The 14,421-nt window shown below is 41.2% G+C and overlaps 1 protein-coding gene across 1 annotated transcript; it reads left to right on the top strand.

Annotated features, from left to right (window-relative positions):
- Window positions 1–305: 305 nt before the first annotated feature.
- LOC149284794 (NXPE family member 2-like) lies at window positions 306–6,204 on the top strand. Its single transcript, XM_089496215.1, has 4 exons — window positions 306–1,003; window positions 3,919–3,980; window positions 4,341–4,559; window positions 5,660–6,204. Exons 1-4 carry the CDS (start codon window positions 306–308, stop codon window positions 6,202–6,204), a joined length of 1,524 nt encoding a protein of 507 aa, XP_089352341.1.
- Window positions 6,205–14,421: the final 8,217 nt, after the last annotated feature.

Raw genomic sequence — 14,421 nt, 5'->3', positions numbered from 1 at the left:
TCCATAGTAGGGCCGGCCCTGGCGACAACCCAGCAATGGTTATAGCTAAAGAACTTCCTCTGTCTTTCCTTGTAGCCCATCAATATATTATCTGGGGATCCTTAACTGGCATCATACCTTGGCCATCTGAGTGATGACCAAAATCGGGGAAACCTGTTACCTTTTGATTTTTAGTCAATCTTCCAGTACAATATTTGCATAGGGCCCCATTGACATAAGAGGACTGCAATGCATATTTTCATTTTTTATTCCCAGCAGTATTTGTAACTGCCTATATGACTATTTGAACTTTGCAGAGATCCTTAATGGACATTCTTCAATACTGCGATTGGCAAGATGAGCAAGTGAAGGAAGAAATCAGATCTCGAAGTGGACTTCAAATGAAAATAGATGAGGTTTTTAACAAAATTCAGAAACTCATCCCCAATGTCACATTCACCTTCTTCAATGAAAGTACAAGTGGGAAAAATAGTAACGCTTTTATAGTAAATTCCCAGGAAAAATATTGTGTTGGTGAAGACCTTGTTGTTCAACTTGACATGTATAATTACCTGGGTAAGAGGAAGACTTATGGGGGAGATTTCATTAGGACAAGACTCTTTTCCCCAGAGCTTGGAGCATCTGTGTCTGGAAGAATAAAAGATTACAACAATGGGACCTATCATATCCACTTCCCATTATTTTGGAAGGGCAAGGTCAAGGTCTCTGCTATGTTGTTTCACCCAAGTGAAGGAATCTCAGCTCTGTGGAGATCTAGGCACAGCAGTTTAGGGGTTCTTGGTTTCAAGGGAAAATTTGTAAACTATTCTCAAGAGGTAGTAACCGACTGCGGCTTCAAAGTTTACACAGACCAAGATGTTTGTGAGTACCTTGATCCAGATGATGAAGAAGCCTTCTACTGCATCAAACCTCCTAATCTCTCATGTGATCTCTTGAATGATATGAGAGCTTTTGAGCTTGGTGTTTCGTATCTTACAAATGAGGAAAGAAAGTTATTTCAGAGGTAAAGTTTAGTGTTTCAAGACTCTTCAAATTGACACTCCAGCTATCATAGGCACTTAAATATACATAGACTGTGTGTATAAATGTGTGTGTATATGTATATATATGTATTGTGACAAACCCTGTAGCACGAGGGCCATAAACATCACAGTTAGGGGTCTTAAGCACAGTCCACTAGGGCAATCAGAGTCAGGAACACCAGTTTTAGCAAAACAGTGCTTTATTTTTAATCGCCAAACCCCAAAACCAAATCATAAAAACAAAACCTAGCTCCCAATTGGAGCCCTCTCTAACTAAACTAGGCTGGTCTAGACTGACCAGCCTAATCACCCACTAACTCTACCTCCCAACCAGACCCAGCTACGCCAGGCTCTGGAAAACCTCCCCCAGACAGCACACAAAATATCCAGGCAGGTATTGCCTCACTTGGCTCAGGGATGGTCCTCTTGTTCAGGGCCTCTCCTTGCCCTGGGAGCTCAGGGAAACGTCCTCTTTCCCCAACAGTCTCTCTGAATATCAGGCTCCAGGGGTTTTTAATGCCCAGCACCTGTGCCTGACGCCGGTCCCATAGGAATCCTGCACCGGATCCTGCGGACTTCTTGCCTCCTGGGAAACCCGGCATGGAATTTCCACAAAATGGGGAAGCAATTCCAAAATAATGCCCCAGCGGGGACAAGGGTAAGTTACAACTACAAATAAACCAATCCCGTTCCCGGGATCAAAAAATACCCTTATTATAACCCCACCCTAAAACATGACTTTTATTAATATGTTTATTAAAAGGTATAACCATTAGCCATTAGCCCAGACCTCTGATGAAGCTCTGAGGAGCGAAACATGTCAGGGGGGCTACTTGTCTGAGTTTTGAATTAGCCTCTGTCACTGGTCATAATTGAATTATTTCTGTTGTTAGGACTGCAGCCATCAACAGTATGTACGACCTAATATTAGTGTTACACAGCTTATGTCACTGTGACGTATACCTTTTATAGTAGGACTGGTGACACTGGTGTTTTTAAAAATCTTTTTTTTGGTTATACCTTTTAATAAACATATTAATAAAAGTCATGTTTTAGGGTGGGGTTATAATAAGGGTATTTTTTGATCCCGGGAACGGGATTGGTTAAAATGGGGAAACGGAGCATTGGCCCACCCTGCTCTCCAATTGCTCCACCCCAGGGACCCATATTTATGATCTGGATAGCACCTGTACCCAAATGCCACACTAAGCATTTCCCTGGGGTTTACACTGTCCCAATATATATATATATATATATATATATATATATATATACATATATACATATCTCACATAACATTATGACCACCTGCCTAATATTGTGTAGGTCCCCTTTTTGACACCAAAACAGCCCTGAACCGTTGACGCATGGACTCCACTCGGTGCACTTTGAAGGTGTGCTGTGGTATCTGGCACCAAGATGTTATCAGCAGACCCTTTAACTCCTGTAAATTGCAAGGTAGGGCCTCCATGGATTGGACTTGTTTATCCAGCGCATCCCACAGATTAACCATTTTTGCTTTGTGGCAGGGCGCATTATCCTGCTTAAAGAGGACAATGCTATCAGGGAATACCATGAAAGGTTGTTCATGCTCTGCAACATTGCTTAGGTAGGTGGTACATGTCAAAGTAACATCCATATGAATGGCAGGCCCCAGGGTTTCCCAGCAGAGCATTGCCCAAAGCATCACACTGCCTCCAGCTTGCCTTCTTCCCATAGTGCATCCCGGTGCCAACCGTGAGCGACGCACATGCACCGGGCCATCCAAATGTTCACTTGCTGCCTAATATATCCTACCCACTGACAGGTGCCATGCTAACAAGATTATCAGTGTTATTCGCTTCACCTATCAGTGGTCATAATGTTATGGCTGATAGGTGTATCGGTGTATTTATGTATGTATGTATGTATATATATATATATATATTATATATCTGACTAGACTCTTTAACCGCTTCATAACAGAGGGGTTTACCCCCTAAGCCCTTTTGCCATTTTTAGGCTTTTGTTCAACCATGATTCCCCTTTTCCATGTTTAGTGTACCCACACTATATTTTGTATGTTCAAGAACAGACTTTACAAAAAAAGTGGTATAAAGGGAAAGCCCTGTCATTTATTATGAATATTATGTCAACAAACAGAAAAAAATTCACAAAAAAAACTATTTTTTGCAGTTCTAATTTTAGGCCCTACTGATTTCCATAGGGTTATTATTATTATTATTATTATTATTATTTTAAAACCTTTTTTCTGGAGATTCTTTTGAGGTCTTTAAAGATCTCAAAGATCTCTCTTTTAACTGGATGTACCCCTTATGATGTCATGGTGGCATCACTTGAGTCTGTTTATTTATTATGTTTTTGAATTTCATTTTTCTTTTCAAATGTTTTATATTTTTTTGAAGAGGGAGACACTTTTGTCCCCATTGACTGCACTGACATCACTTTTATATAAAGTTCCTGTTGTATTTGTGTATGCAGAGAATATTTAAAATACAGAACCCCCTCCTCATCAATTAACCCTTATCACACTTAACATTTTCACTATTAACTCTTCTGTGTACTATGCCATCCCACCCCTCCCCACATGGTATACTCCCCACCTGCCAGCTCAAGTGATGGCTCAAGTAATGGCTCCTGGGGTGTAATGAAAATCCGAAAGAGCTCTCATTGATTTCATTAGGAATACCTATATGTCAATGATAAGCAGCCACTAAGTGGTGCAAAAACATGACCAGTGGGAGGCGGTGTGCTGCAGCTCTGTAGCTGCAACTACTCCACAAGGTAAGTATGTATTTATTACAACAGGTTACAACAGGTTGCAGAATGCATATTTAAGTATCAATATTTACAAAGTAAGTACAAGTTAATCCCACAACTTTCATTTTGTTTAAAGGTCAAATATTGCAGTTGAGATCCCCCAAAATTTCAATATTATAGATGCTGCTGATTGTGAAAGTGAGTATTTTTAATGCCCTATTAGTTTGCTTCATTAAAATACGTGCAAATAATTGTAATACAGTATATACGTTTTTCAAATTTGCAAACTTTACCATATGAACATTTTTCGAAAAAAGAAAAAAGTCACTGCCACCTAAACCCTGTAAGCAAAGAAGGCTAAAACAAAATGTAAAATCATGTTTTCCACTATTTTTCTCCATTATAGTAGTTGATGTGCATGTTTGTCTGCATATTTCTCGATAAGAAACTGTGAAGTTCATATTTAATCAATTTTTTTTAATCAATTTTAATCAACATTTAATCTTAACATCAAGAGTCCACTTATTCATTAATTTGTGTATTTATTCATATATGTAGGACACAATACCATTGCAAATCCAAAATGTCAAACGGGAATGAGCTCGCCTTTTCCAAGTGGATATTTTTACAATAACGTGTGGAAGCCTGTTTATTGCAACATGACGTTTTATAAAACGCCAGAGAACTTTACCAAGTGTCTTCAGGGGAAGAAGTTGTATCTCATTGGCGATTCCACACTACGGCAGTTCATCATGCATTTTACAGAGGGCATAAAAAGTATGTATGGTTTTTTTTATACATAAATGCTTGCCTTCTGCTTAACTTCTAGGTTCTAGTGATCCTTGTGCCAAGTACTATGCCATTACAGATAACTTGTGTCAGACTACCATCTAAAGGCTGACAGCCAAACAAAAAGCTTCAACCAAACACTTGAGTAAGACCTTAGATACTACACTGCATAAAAGCAAATTGACTGGGTTAACCTCCTTCCTACCGCTTAGTTAGACTACAAGAGCTATATTGGTCCATAAGCATCTCACCATCCTTTGGGCACCATCTGAGTGTGTTACTCAGCAGTCCGACCATTAACTACTGCCTTTTGTACTTTGGCTTTGGATTCTTGGTGCATGTGACCGTATAACAGAGTTTGGTACTCCTGCACTCTAGACTGTGTATGAATCCTCACCACCCTTACAAATGTTATGGTTTATACAAACTGTTGACAATGCCTCTTGCTGGCAGTTTCATTCATACACCTTCTTGTAACATTATTATATTTTTTTATTAAACCTCAACTTAATGACACCTATTGGACATTCAAACCTAGTTAAGCTGACCTTTTAATTCTCAGTGCAAGGTTGGTCTTTTTGAAATCTGCATCAGGTTCCTTTATTATTTTTATTTTGTATGTATTGGGTCTCCTTGTATTGCTTCAATCATATATTATGTCCTATCAATTTATGAAAATGAGAGAATAAATCTGAAATTTATAATCCCTTTTTTGCTAGTGGATTTGCTAGTAGTGAGTCCCTAGGTAATATAAATTAACAGTTAAGATCTACCCAGGACTTTGAATACTGCTGCATAGGGGCATTACTAAAATTATACATGAAGACTTGAGTCTGTGCTACCTTCAAAAGACCTATATGCACTGCAAACATTAGGTAACCTCTGAAATACAGTGTACATACTACATAAAAACATAGCAGCCCTTCAGCCATGCCTAAGGTATTCTCCAATATTCGTATCCTACCAAATTTAGGAGCTTGTGCATATTAAATTTGGAGCTTCAACATCCTTTGCTATCCCTGAGCAATGGCTTTACTGCTTAATCTGATATAACGTTCATGATATTTATTATTTCTTTTTTCCACTAGTTGTCAATTACTTTGGCTACCATGAGAAGCAATGGGCAAAGTGGGCAAAGACACTTTTGGCTCTTAATATGGAAAAGGATATTTATGTCTCATATAAAAGGCATGGGTTTCCACTTGAACATACATTATTCTATTACTTCAAAGAAGACAGGTACACAAGTCGACAAATTGATCAAATAGCTGGGGGAAGAGACACCATAATTGTAATTACCATGGGACAACACTTCAGACAGTTCCCTCTGCATCTGTACATTAGAAGAGCCATTAACATTCACAGAGCCATAGAACGCATCTTCCTGAGGAGCCCAGAAACCAAAGTCATTATTAAAACTGAAAATACCAGAGAAATGCAAGCTCCAGTGGAGAGGATCGGAGACTTTCATGGATATACTCAGTATCTAGTACTGAGAGAAGTTTTCCAAGGAACCCGTGTTGGATTTGTGGATGCCTGGGATATGACTGTATCTTCAGCTACTGCAAACGTCCATCCTCCAGGATATACTTTTCAGAGTATTATGAGCATGACATTCTCATTTGCATGTTAGTAAAAATCATTGACAAAAAAATGCAACTGTCCTTTTCAGTTTATTGATAGAATGGATTTCAAAGTATTTCTTATAGCTCAGTAACTGAACTACCATTTAATAGTCTTCACTAGTGAGGATTTGCCTTTATTGTTACTGGCCTAACTGCAAGCTTCGGTGCAGATGAGTCTAAACTTATTCTTTACTCAATAGAAACATAGAATTTGACAGCAAATAAGGACCATTTGACCAGGGGCGTACCTAGAGTATTTGGCACCCGGGGCGCATCCTGTATGTGGCACCCTCCCACATACACTTTAAAACTGCATAGCTTCTACCGTTATATACCGGCGCAGACACTGAAGGTGGTACAGCATTACTGTTATCATTATATACTGAGGCAGACCTTGACGGTGGTACAGCATAACACCTATCACTATATACTGAGGCACACATTGACGGTGGTACAGCGTAATCCCTATCACTATACATTGAGCCAGACATTGACAATAGTGCAGCATAACTCCTATCACTATATACTAAGCCAAACATTGATGTGGTGTAGGCCTACCACTTCATTGTCTGGTTTAGGGATGCCCCGAAACAAATTCTGGACTGAAACCGAAAATGCAGCATTTACCTGGCCGAAACCGAATATGACCCCCCCACACCATAAAAAAAATCTAACACTTTTATTTAAAGTAAGTAACACACCAAAATAGGACAAAACAATTAAACAACAATTATATATATATATATATATATATATATATATGATTGTTAACAGCAATCACATTCCTGTCATGCCCAGGCATACCCAGGTTCCAGGATATACTCACAGACTTGGCATGATAGGAGTATGATTTCCTATCTACCCCTTCTCACTCCCTTCTACCCTATCTACCCCTTCTCACTCCCTTCTCCCTATCTACCCCCTATCCCCCGTCTCACCCCCTTCTCCCTATCTACCCTCTCCCTCTTTGAAGTTCACTTACCTTTCAGGAGTCCTGCGGTGGGGGTGCAAGGCCTCTATCTCCCAGCTCTGCCACTGTATGGAACAGTATAGAGTGATGGGAGTTATGATGTACTTTAGAGCATAATTATATAATGAAAAATACATTGGAAATGGTACAGCATAACACCCATCACTCTCACACACTTACCAATCCACACATATACCAATCCACACATATATACCAATCCACACATATACCAATCCACACATATATACTAATCCACACATATATACTAATCCACACATATATACTAATCCACAGATATATACCAATCCACACATATAATACTAATCCACACATATATACTAATCCACACATATATACCAATCCACACATATATACCAATCCACACATATACCAATCCACACATATACCAATCCACACATATACCAATCCAGTCTCACTCTCACTTAATGCTTTCCTACCTTTCCTTACAGCTCCTTTTCCTCCTCTTCGCTCCTCTTCTTCAGTTCTTCTGTCTTCTTCCGGTTCAGAGGGCACGGACGGCGGTGGGCGCGGCTTCAGTGTTGTGCGCCGGGATCTGACAACAAACCCCGGCGCACAGCATTTGTTGCCGCGCGGATCGCAAGGGAGCGGTATCGGAGGTCTGTTAAAGTATAGCCATATACCTCTCACATGCATCTATGCATCTATCACTTTTGTTGGGAGGATGTTCTACTTAACTACCACCCTCTCAGTAGAGTAAAACTACCTTACATTATATCTAAGACTCTGACCCTTTTAGATTATGACTTCTTGTGTTATCACTTCTCCTCCTTTCAAATAAACTTCCCTCCTGTACTTAACATTATTTAGGCATTTCAATGTTTATATCATATCACTTATCTCCCTAAAACTGTATATATATATATATATATATATATATATATATATATATATATGTATATATATTGAGATTCTTTAGTCTTTATCGATAATCTTTATCCTGCAATTTTAACAGCCTTGAAATTAACTCTCCAGAATATTAATGTTCTTCTGGAGATGAGGTTTCCAAAATTGTAATTATGTAGAACTTAAGTAAGTTCTGACCAGAGATCTGTAAAGTGGCATAACCACCTCCCTTTTTTGGCTATTAATGCCATTAGCTATACAAATGAGTACCAATGCTATTTTGCCTTTGTATGTTTATGTCCCAGGTGCATAATTTTATAGTTATCAACATTCAACTACAGCTGCCACACTCTCAACCAGTCTTACAATATACTTAAATCATTAACCATTTGGCTTATTTCATCAGGAATGTCCACCCTCTTGCAGAGATTTCTTTATAAAAAAGATATTCCTTACCTTTTAAGATATTTTGTGATGTACAGCTAATGAAAATATTAAAACGCATGGGTACCAGTGCTTCTCTTTCAATTTGTCTTACCTTACTTATCCTGTGTCTGTGTATAGTACATAACTACAGGGGAGGGCTAGCAGCCTATGGCCGGGGGCAAGTCTAATCAAGTGGCCCATTGCGCCACCGAATCAGCCCACCATCCATGTCCATCTTTTCTGGATTTTCAAACGCATATTGATGTTATGTGATGGGATTGTGAGTACATCAGTACACTAAAAGAAAGTCATCATACACGGGAAGCCTGAAGCCACAATTTAGTACCACTAATCCTTTTTAATAAGATATGCAGATTTCTGGGCCTAGAAGTGACTACAAATTCAAGAGCGCGTTTTATCTCTGGATAAGTAAAAATTAAATAGTTAAATTTATTCCTACAGTAAGTAAAGTGCCAGGAAACAGATGACCAAATACACATATACCAGTACAGGCTCTGCCACAGCGACACCCAAACACACACACCAGGACAGGCTCTGCCACACCAACACCCAAACTCACAAAAACTCACAAGGACTGGCTCTGGCAAACTGACACACACACCAGGGTAGGCTGTGAAACACCGACACCCAAACACACACACACACCAGGACAGGCTTTTCCACACCAACACCCAAATACACATACACCAGGACAGGTTCTGCCATTCCAAAACACAAACACACAAATACCACGAAAAACTCTACCACACTGACACCGACACACACCAGGACAGTCTCTGCCACACAGACACACAAGATTTAGCATAAGACATCAACCAGGGACAAATCCATAGCCTGGCCTCAGGAGGAGCACTCAATATAATACATATATCCAGACACTCACAGTAACACACATCCAGACATTAACACAACTAGACATTCAACACTAACACACAGTAATAACACACACACACTCAGACACTCACACCAGGAAGGCATACATCCCCAGACAGACACATACACATACCAGACAAACATGCTAAAAACAAAAATCTAGAAAGGCCCACATATCCATACAGATATACACAAACCTAGACACACATACCCAGAGACACACATACACATAACCAGACAGACACACACAACTCACTTATTCTATCTTTAGCTTGCCTTTCATGCAGGTCCTGCAGTGCTAATCTAATGGGTTCATATAATTCTACATTACATGGCCTGCCCAAGCCTGAAACTAGGGGCATAAAAAGGTTCACATACACACACTCACTCTCCTTCACCCCCCCCTCTCATGGGCTCCCTATCTCTTCCTCTCCCCCTTTCACAGCTCACCTTTTCTCCCTCCCACAGATTGCCCTTTCTTTCACAGTTCTCCCTCACTGAGATAGTGCCCATTTATAATTTGTAAAGGAACTCTTTTGTATGAAAACATGTCCCTATACTCATTATATTTCCACTAGATGGCTCTGTATCTGTGTAGTAAAGCATGGATGGAAAAAGTACATTTAGAATGTATGTATTATGCCTTTAACCACATTTTGATGATTGGAAAATGGAAGTCACCAGATGCTCCGCCATAGTGCCCCGAGTTCAAGTGAGGGCAAAATGACAGTGCCTTTGAAGAGAGAAAAGAAAGTAGAAGGGAGAAGATATAAGATGAAAAGGTGCAGAACAAGATGCAGAAGGGATCGGCAGAGGATGTAGGGAAACATTTACAGAGGGTGATGAGAGAGAGTAAGCAAATGTGGGCCCACAAATTTTGGGTGAAAATTCAGAGCTTCTTGCTTAATATTCATCCAATTTGTGGGGGTCTAGCCTCGTTTTTTGTGGTAAAATTTGGTAGATTTGCAATTCATATGAATCTGAATGCACAAGTCTGATACACAGCACATTCCCCATCTGGTAGAAATATACAGTATATAACCACTATATAATCTATGAAATACTGTATCATTCTGCCAGGTGACTCTATTTGTTCTATTTGAACAATATCTGAGACAGGCCTGATGTATACTTGAGATATACCGATATATTCCTTTATATCTCTACTCTAAATTTTCCATCACCACTGGGGATGGCTTTCACATTAAGACCCATTGGCCATTTATTGCACTTTGTTTGAGAGGGAACAACACAACATCTCCTTTTTGAAACATTTGATTTCTCCACTTTCCACTTTCTTAATGTTTGGAATCATGACACATATTCTTGACTTCAACATTTTCAAAAGTTGTCAGCAAGGTTCTGAACTTGTTTCCACTGGCACCTAAGTAAAGATATTTAAGGCGAACTCACCAGGAGGAGCTGATATTGTACAAGGGTTTTGCATCAAGAGCATTGCGTAAGGATTTCAGGTCTCTCAGTGTCTGTTGAAATGGAAACCAATGGTTTAGCATTCATTTCAATCATCAATGTAGTAAGCACTTCACGTGACAATCAAGTGTTTTTGTTTTGCATCATCATTGAGTCTAGAATATGTCTAGCTGTGCCGATCATTCTCTTCCACACTCCCCCCCATATGAGATGAGTTGAGAGCATTGAAGGTACAAGTGCATCCCTGACCCAGTAGGTAATTTTGGTAATTATGTCATTATGGCATAAAAAAAGATATATAAGGATGTTCACTGGGTATGAAACCGTTAATGTAAGAATGGATTATGGTTAATGAAAAAGAGAAAATATTCAGTGAGCAGCAGTTGTGTGGACAAAAATGCCTTGTTGATGTCAGAGGTCAGAGGAGAATGGGGGGACTGGTTTCAGATGACAGAAAGGCAACAGTAACTCCTTGTTACCACTTGTTACAACCAACGTATGCAGAATACCATCTCTGAACGCACAACACGTCGAACCTTAAAGCAGATGGGCTACAGCAGCAGAAGACCACACCGGGTGCCACTCCTGTCTATATGATAATCATATCATTGTCATGTCTACCTGCAGCCACTAGTGGCCACCCTTCCCTCTAAGCAGCACCCCTTTTCTAATTACTTAGGACAGCTGAGCCACGTTACCTGAGTTTTGCCCTGCCCTTTTATACCTGCTCTGCCCTTCAGTCTGGGCCTTTGTATTATTTGGCTTGGATCCCTGTTCATCTGCTTGCAGCTACAGATCCCTTGCCCTTGCCCTTGCCCTTGCCTTTGCATTGCGGTGTGTCATTTAAAGCAGCAGGCTGCCTACCTTAAACCTGAGTAGTTTTAATACTCTGGTGAAAGGAAAATGCCTGCAAACATCAATTTTGCGTCTGGTCCCCTAAGAGGATGGAAGACTCAGATTAAGATTGAAGTTCCTGAGAGAGAGAAGCAAGAAACAGGAACAAAGCATGTTATAGAGGAGGTGCTAATTAAAACACTTGGACTGGATCTTAAAGACATCTACTGCCTACAAGACCAAGTTAAAGTTACATATGTAGTAACACTACTGAACATCGGTGTGTGTCATAACATCTACAAGAGCCTCAGAGGAAAGAACGGTGACCCACGATTGGATGGACTCGGCTTCTCGTTTCTGTATGGCTGTGAGGAAATCCCTCTTACTGTTCACATGTATAACCCATACGGCCTGGTTATTTCGCTATTGTAATAAAGCATTTAGCCCACAGAAGGTACAGCACGAGATGGGGATTTGGAACAGTTAAAAGAACACAAGGAAGGGGTCAGTGGAATAGTCCATCCCCCCAGAGTTTCTCCATCGGTAGCAACAGGGGTTACTGTTTCTACCCAGGGATGCCATTCCTGTGCAGGAGGTGTGGGGGCTATGGGCACACTCAGGCAACCTGCACAGCCGACCCTAGGCCCCTATGCAGGAACTGTGGAGAATGGGGCCACCTCACCGCTAGCTGTGATAAGTCCAAGTTGTGCAACGGATGTGGCAAGCCAGACCATGTCTATAAGGACTGTCCCAGTAAGCCCCGGCGGTCCTGGGCAGATATGGCTGCTGGACGGCCTGGGAAATAAAATCCAGGTCCAAGTAAGCCCTCCTCTACAGCTGACCCGAAGGAGCCTGTAATTATGATGTCACCACTGGATGATACTGCTGTGCTGGTTGCAGTGGGATCAGTAAAGCCAAGCAATCAGAAGAAGGAACAGGCTGTTTCGGGTCCAATGGATCCCTCCCCAGTGGTGGGTCCTGCGGATCCCAATGTGTTTTTACATCCCTGTGTAGGTCCTTCTACCAGCCAAGAGAGTCACATTCCTGTGGGAAATCCTGAGAGCAGAGGTGGAGAGACTGTCCAATCCCTAATCTCCATTAACCCTGTACATACGATTGTTCTGATGGAAGCAGATGTGGAGTATCCAGCTGGTCCCATGCCTAAGAGGGGGAGGTCTGACAGTGAATGCGGTCTGGCACACCTTCTGGAGGCTGAAGTGGAGGTCCTGGAAGACAATGCGGAGGAATCCAAAGCAGAGTTTTCGGGGAGCCCTGGTGATGACACAGTCGAATCATCAAAGCGGAAGTCAGAGCTAGGAGACCTTCCGGAGTCATCTGTCTGTAAGGTGGCTCGAAGCATACAGAGCTGTGCAGGTGTTGCTGGGATGGGACTTTCTCTATCTGATCCTTTTTTCATCATGGATTACAACAGCGTATCAGAAGTTTCAGACTCTGAAGGTGAGAGGGACGCTGATAAAATACACTAGACCTCACACTGGATATCACTGTTGCCTCACTTAATGTGAGGAGTCTGAGGAGCTCTGTCAGAAGGACTGCTTTGTTTGCATATGTTGTCATCATTTTCTTACAGGAGTGTGCAATAGATCACGGACAGTTAAAGAAGGACTGTATCGCTAGGTTAATGATGACAATGCCGCTGGGGTTGGATTCCTTTTTAAGAACAAAAATGTGGTTTTAAATTCTATTACTGAAATTGCTCCCGGGAGAGCAATTTTAATTGATGTTGTTTTTAAAGGTTTTAATGTGTGTCTTATGAATGTATATGCTTCGCCAGATAAGAATGAAAGAAATTTTAGAGCGTATCTTCTTTGCCACAGGTTCTTCCCCTCTAAATAGGAGGTGATTTTAATTGTATATTACCAGGTAAAAAAAAGTGGAGGGGATGAGAACCAGAGGGTAGATAGAACTTCTCGCCAGCTTGTCCTCTGCTGGTTTTAATCTCGAGGACATGTTTTTAGAAGATAATGTGTTCTCAGACCACAAGCTTTTAAAAACTCACCTTTTAATTCCTAATGAATCTAAAACTAGGAATGGTCTGTGGAAACTCAATCTATTGTTGCTAAACGACAAACAAATCCGGAATAATTTTAAGGTCTCATATGGGCGATGGCGGCGCCAGAAAGACCCAACAAATTTTTTTGGACTGTGGGAAACCTTCGAGTCCAAGATTAAGAACTTTTTTTATTGTTACTGGCAAGAGGAAGAAAAAAGAGAGCACAGCCACCCGAGCCCCCCCCCCCGAGCCTTCGATCACTCCCACGGAGCGATTCTGTAGGCTCAAAACACAATTGCCGGTAAACCAGCAATCGCGTTTTCAGATGCCACAGGCAGGGAAGGGAGTTGTTTGTTTGACTGGGTCACCGCACAAGTGTGGGGAGCTGCCACAACATTCCCCTGCTGCCTGATCGCTCCATAAGAGCGACAGCGCAGCGCTAACCACCATTTAGGGGACCAGACCAGCAACACCAAAAACGAGTGCCCATAAGCCTTTTGATCACACCTACAGGAGTGATCAAAGAGACTCCTCCCTGCAATCGCCGATGTACCGGCGATTGTGTCCCAGCTGCCAGAGGCAGGGACAAGGAGAAAGGGTTCTTTGGTCTCCACATGAGTGGGGGCCCTGCTGCCTGATTGTTCTGTTAAAAGCAATTGTGCAGTGTTAACCCCTATAATGCCACGATGGTTTATGACACCACCGCGGCATTGAAGGGGTTAATATTTGACTAAATATTAGTCAATGCTGTGCTCCAATGGAGCATCATCA

This window comes from Sceloporus occidentalis, unplaced genomic scaffold (genome assembly GCF_023333645.1).
Source record: "Sceloporus occidentalis isolate IW3139 unplaced genomic scaffold, rSceOcc1.0.p SCAF_88, whole genome shotgun sequence".
Classification (NCBI taxonomy): domain Eukaryota; kingdom Metazoa; phylum Chordata; class Lepidosauria; order Squamata; family Phrynosomatidae; genus Sceloporus; species Sceloporus occidentalis.
Note: the sequence above shows the minus strand (reverse complement) of the source record. Positions and strands in the feature narration are given on the sequence as shown.

Coding starts and splice junctions, on each gene's coding strand:
- LOC149284794 (XM_089496215.1), top strand. CDS start 306: ATGGACATTCTTCAATACTGCGATTGGCAAGATGAGCAAGTGAAGGAA. Junction 1,004..3,918: donor GAAAGAAAGTTATTTCAGAG/GTAAAGTTTAGT, acceptor TTTTGTTTAAAG/GTCAAATATTGCAGTTGAGA. Junction 4,560..5,659: donor TTTTACAGAGGGCATAAAAA/GTATGTATGGTT, acceptor TTTTTCCACTAG/TTGTCAATTACTTTGGCTAC.